Source organism: Dermacentor albipictus, chromosome 7 (assembly GCF_038994185.2).
Source record: "Dermacentor albipictus isolate Rhodes 1998 colony chromosome 7, USDA_Dalb.pri_finalv2, whole genome shotgun sequence".
Lineage (NCBI taxonomy): Eukaryota > Metazoa > Arthropoda > Arachnida > Ixodida > Ixodidae > Dermacentor > Dermacentor albipictus.
In genome coordinates, this window is record NC_091827.1 from 79,269,634 (window position 1) to 79,275,633 (window position 6,000).

Below are 6,000 nucleotides of genomic sequence, written 5' to 3' on the forward strand. Positions count from 1 at the left end.
ACATAAGAAGCCGATCAATGAGTTAGCGGTAAGAGGGAAAACAGAGGAATTCCAGATCAAGCTACAGAACAGGTATTCGGCTTTAACTCAGGAAGCGGATCTTAGTGTTGAAGCAATGAACGACAATCTTGTGGGCATCATTAAGGAGTGTGCAATGGAAGTCGGTTGTAACTCCGTTAGGCAGGATACCAGTAAACTATCGCAGCAGACGAAAGATCTTATCAAGAAACGCCAATGTATGAAAGCCTCTAACCCTACAGCTAGAATAGAACTGGCAGAACTTTCGAAGTTAATAAATAAGCGTAAGACAGCTCACATAAGAAGGAATAATATGGATAGAATTGAACATGCTCTCAGGAACGGAGGAAGCCTAAAAACCGTGAAGAAGAAACTAGGAATTGGCAAGAATTAGATGTATGCGTTAGGAGACAAAGCCGGCAATATCATTACTAATATGGATGAGATAGTTCGAGTGGCTGAGAAGTTCCATAGAGATTTATACAGTACCACTGGCACCCACGACGATAATGGAAGAAAAAATAGTCTGGAGGAATTCGAAATCCCAAAGGTAACGCCGGAAGAAGTAAAGAAAGCCTTGGGAGATATGCAAAGGGGGAAGGCAGCTGGGAAGGATCAGGTAACAGCAGATTTGTTGAAGGATGGTGGGCAGATTGTTCTAGAGAAACTGGCCACCCTGTATACGCAATGCCTCATGACCTCGAGCGTACCGGAATCTTGGAAGAACGCTAACATAATCCTAATCCATAAGAAAGGGGACGCCAAAGACATGAAAAATTATAGACCGATCAGCTTACAGTCAGTTGCCTACAAACTATTTACTAAGGTAATCGCAAATAGAATAAGGAACACCTTAGACTTCTGTCAAACAAAGGACCAGGCAGGATTCCGTAAAGGCTACTCAACAATAGATCATATTCACACTATCAATCAGGTGATAAAGAAGTGTGCGGAATATAACCTACCCCAATATAGCTTTCATTGATTACGAGAAATCGTTTGATTCGGTCGAAACCTCAGCAGTCATGGAGGCATTACGGAATCAGGGTGTAGACGAGCCGTATGTAAAGATACTGAATGATATCTATAGCGGCACCACAGCCACCGTAGTCCTCCATAAAGAAAGCAACAAAATCCCAATAAAGAAAGGCGTCAGACAGGGCGATACGATCTCTCCAATGCTATTCACAGCGTGTTTACAGGAGGTATTCAGAGACCTGGATTGGGAAGAATTGGGGATAAAAGTTGATGGAGAATACCTTTGCAATTTGCGATTCGCTGATGATATCGCCTTGCTTAGTAACTCAGGAGACCAATTGCAATGCATGCTCACTGAACTGGAGAGGCAAAGCAGAAGGGTGGGTCTGAAAATAATCTGCAGAAAACTAAAGTAATGTTTAACAGTCTCGGAAGAGAACAGCAGTTTACGATAGTTAGCGAGGCACTGGAAGTGGTAAGGGAATACATCTACTTAGGGCAGGTAGTGACGGCGGATCCGAATCATGAGACGGAAATAATCAGAAGAATAAGAATGGGCTGGGGTGCGTTTGGCAGGCATGCTCAGATCATGAACAGAAGGTTGCCATTATCCCTCAAGAGAAAAGTGTATAATAGGTGTATCTTACCAGTACTCACCTACGGGGCAGAAACCTGGAGGCTTACGAAAAGGGTTCTACTCAAATTGAGGACGACGCAACGAGCTATGGAAAGCAGAATGATAGGTGTAACGTTAAGGGATAAGAAAAGAGCAGATTGGGTGAGGGAACAAACGCGAGTTAATGACATCTTAGTTGAAATCAAGAAAAAGAAATGGGCATGGGCAGGACATGTAATGAGGAGGGGCGATAACCGATGGTCATTAAGGGCTACGGACTGGATCCCAAGGGAAGGGAAGCGTAGCAGGGGGCGGCAGAAGGTTTGGTGGGCGGATGAGATTAAGAAGTTTGCCGGGAGGGCATGGCCACAATTAGTACATGACCGGGGTTGTTGGAGAAGTATGGGTGAGGCCGTTGCCCTGCAGTGGGCGTAACCAGGCTGATGATGACTGCTACTACAGATATGAGTCATACATATCAGTTAAAGTTAGAACAAGCTGTTATCCTATTAGTTTCTTCTTCCATAAATAAAGACTGAGATTTTTTTTTATATTTCACAGAAACACAATACTGCGCCCATTATGCCACTGACGTTTTTCCGCCACAACGGCGTGCCTCCGATACAGATCGTGTTTCTGGCAAACAAAACCTCGGACATTCTTTAAAGTATACAGCACGTCATCATACATGGAAATAAGGATTGACACTGCAAATACTGAAGTTTAATATTTTAACCCTATTCCGAGCATATTAAGGCCTAAAAATTTGTGCCGAACCCGAATATAGTTGAATAAACAAGATTTCGGCGTCCGCACTTGCTGGTCCCCTTAAGCGAGGAGGGAGCCGATAGAGCGTAGTGTACCGTGGTGGCGGCCCTATCTCACCCCTAACAACCCGGTGAGGAAGAAAGTGTCTTCCATCAACTTGAAATGGATATTGTGTCACTTTCCAACTTTATCGTTGTGTAGTTTGAAAAAGTAACACCAAATATGGTTAATAAATTGTTCATTGTCTACCAAAACATGGGGACGCTAGATTGCCTCAACCGAAAAAGCCCAGCTGCCATCCCCAAGTTCTCACAAGAGCGTCGACCGACACGACGGTCAGCGCGTTGAAACGGAGCGCAACTAGAAAGCAGCGATGACGGGCGCACGGTTCCTGTCCTCGAGCGTCATCTGTTCGGCTGCTCCAATAACCACCACACGGCGACGGGCGTCATTCGCTTCCAATGCCAACAGAAATCCGCACACGTGGGCCTGCAAATACAATAGTTACAATAATCAGCAGCAGCAGCCACGGCAGCCCATCTTTTAAAGCGACGCATTCCCTTCCCTCCATAACTCGACGGCGCTTCGTTTCGTCAGTGGGCGGTCGGGGTATGGCCTAGTATATTCTTCCTTAGCCTTAAAATAGTAGAGCTTGAACTCTCACAGGTGAGTTATCGTCATGTGAAACATCATACCGGGTGTCCCACATATTTTGCGCCAATGTGAAACAAATATGAAGTGCCTCGTAGCTGCACATAAGCAAGGTAATTTTGTTTGCCGTCTCCTTAAGCAAGGCAGACTATTCTTTCTATTTTTACTATTCATATAACAGGTGAATAACAATTGCTCATCTGATCAAATATTATATTAGAAGCATAACTTTAAGTGCGAAAATTGTAAACCATCTTCACAAGTTCCACATCTAGCTGGTTCTCGCTGAATGCGTTGTATATAGAAGATTTTTCCAAGCCCGAAAGAAAGCGCACGGAATACAACAAGTGCCGCACGGTTGCACCACATCGCTAGAATGCACGACGAGTAAGAAAAATTGCCGCAGAACCAACCTCACGATGAATGTCGACGTTCATTCGACTCGCAGGGAAGTAACCGTCGCGACAAACCGTATTATCCCCACAAAAACGCGTTATGCATAATCGATGCATTGAGCTGGATTTCTCTCTCGCCCATTCGTCTGGGCTCACGTGGATCGTTCAGAGCCGCCGCCAATAAGTTCGCGTGTGGGATCCTGTCGGAATACACATTGAGCTAAATTTGTCTGAATACGTATGAGGTGGGTTCGATTCCGCAAACACCAGAGAAATATTAATCATTTATTGCTTGCCATTGAAGAAAGGCACATACTGACTGTCACATGCTTGCCCCAGTTCGCGTGAAAGAGGCTCATTGAAGAGTGGGGCGTACACAGTTCCCCATACCCAGCGATCCATGTTGGCGCACTGAGTGTTAGAGGCAGAGTAGATAGCCCACAAAAACCGTGTCAATTAAGTGCACTAGGAATGCTAATCGCATATGAAGCCGATGCTTTTTGTCTGCACATCAAATTTCGATGACCGATGAGAGTGACGGCCGTAAAAGTTGTTATTTGAGTGTTTGTTATGTTCCTGGGCGCATTTTCACCTAATAAAGAGCATTTACTATAGCTTTAAATACTTAACAGTTGCTACAGCGTCACAACATTAACTTTCACTGACGCACTTGTGAAGTTCTTACAAATACAGCACAGAAAGCTTTAGTCACGAATATGTAGCTATCACAATACGCACTATGTACATGCTACTTACAATGTATGGCAATAATATCATTATCACGTCAAATTCAACAGTTAAGAAACTGTGGCACAGGACGGACGGCAGCATGCGTAGCTGTCGTGATGTTCAGTCGACTAATTTCGTCGATAACAGGTGGTTAACATGGCCACTCACAGTCCCAAAGGGGAAACGTGTGGTCCAGGCGCGTTTAGCTAACAGACAGTATCTCCTCTATTTTGAACAAATGAAGGATGTCACAGTGCGTAGAATGTAGCAGAACCGGAAGTGATGCTGGCAACATATTAGCACGGGACCACGTAGCCAGAAACGAGCTTCTCAGATAGATGGGCGCGTTATAACCAAGCAAAGCTCGAGGATAGCTTGCTTAAAGCGGGCTTCGCAATGGTGCTCGTCATAGTGCCAAGTGTGGCATGTCCACGAAGAGTCACTGCTTTGCAGTCATTGCTTTGCAGTGGCAAGCATGGTGAGGCAAGTAGTAAAGGCAAGGCGCAGAAGACCCGGACTCAAGAAGAAGAACACAAACGACAGGACCGGCGCCGGTCCTGTCGTTTGTGTTCTTCTTCTTGAGTCCGGGTCTTCTGCGCCTTGCCTTTACTACTTCAAGCATGAACCAACTAGCCCAAGCAAGAGTTTTACTTGAGAATGGTGAGGCAAGATGCTAGGAGGCATTCTTCTTTTTTTTCTAGTATAACTCAGCTAACTATTCACACTTTATTTGGTGTGAATACCTTGTTTTCTACTAAACTTGTGTGTACTTGCCTGCCACAGCTTAAAATAACGATGAAGCAACACCGAGGAAGCTATGATTTAATGTGTTGTATTAAGACAACGCATTAAATCGTGAAAGCAGAAAAAAAGTGTATGTGTGAGGAGTGCGGGAGGTTACCCCACACGCGGTCACGTGGTGGAAACAAAGGGCATTTTCGGATAGCTAAACAGACCATATATATATATATATATACATATGTGTGTGTGTGTGTGTGTGTGTGTGTGTGTGTGTGTGTGTGCGTGTGTGTGTGTGTGTGTGTGTGTGTGTGTGTGTGTGTGTGTGTGTGTGTGTGTGTGTGTGTGTGTGTGTGTGTGTGTGACAGTGGTAGGCTCTGGACCACCGGTACTTGCACTTCGCTCCTCGAAGAAGCCGAACGGGTGTGGAGTGAGCTGCAGAACGACAGTTTTCAAAGTGGTGCTAGCGGTTTAAATATCGTATCCAGGACATCGAGGAAGGTGCACCGTAATGATTACGCATTATTATCGCATTTGCCGCTTAATCGCCACTGAATTATAAAGCTATGCTTACATTCACAACGACGTCTACAGTTTTATATTTTAGCGCTTGTTCAAGTTATGGTCACTGCTGTGTAAAAAATGTCAAAGTATTGATGTTTTCTTCTTCTTTTTACCACAGGAATCAACGGACGCACCAGAGGGCCAGGTAGAAGAGTGAAATCGAAGCTCCCGTTTTGAACTTTTTTTCCAGTGGCATTCCCCGTTTCTGTTATGAATCAATCCAATACACTACACAGAATTTCTTCTATTACAGGCCCTGCATTAAAATGTGATAATAAAGAATGTTTATTTGTTTAGACGATGCATTTTCTTACGAATTCCATAATCTGCAGGCGTCGGGCTAAAAAAAATGTACCGGACACAGTCTACGAAGCGGGCCGGCTTCGGGTGTCTCATGCACGAGTTGGAACCTTGACATCCTAAGGTAAGAAGCATAAGCACAAAGCATACACGACCGTAAATCTGAGGTCACGATTGCTCATTTAGCGCTGGGGGCGAAATGTTGAACTTCATACATTGCGTGCACTCGCCCACGCCCGTTAG

The 6,000-nt window shown here is 44.7% G+C and overlaps 1 protein-coding gene across 1 annotated transcript in view; it reads left to right on the forward strand.

Annotated features, from left to right (window-relative positions):
* The window catches only part of LOC135898995 (protein obstructor-E-like), a 30,363-nt gene extending 24,610 nt beyond the window's left edge, over positions 1–5,753 (forward strand). The window contains exon 4 of the mRNA XM_065428250.2: positions 5,576–5,753. Coding sequence (XP_065284322.1) covers positions 5,576–5,614 — 39 coding nt within the window. The 3' untranslated portion in view covers positions 5,615–5,753. The remainder of the gene's footprint in view (positions 1–5,575) is intronic.
* The last annotated feature ends 247 nt before the right edge of the window (positions 5,754–6,000 follow it).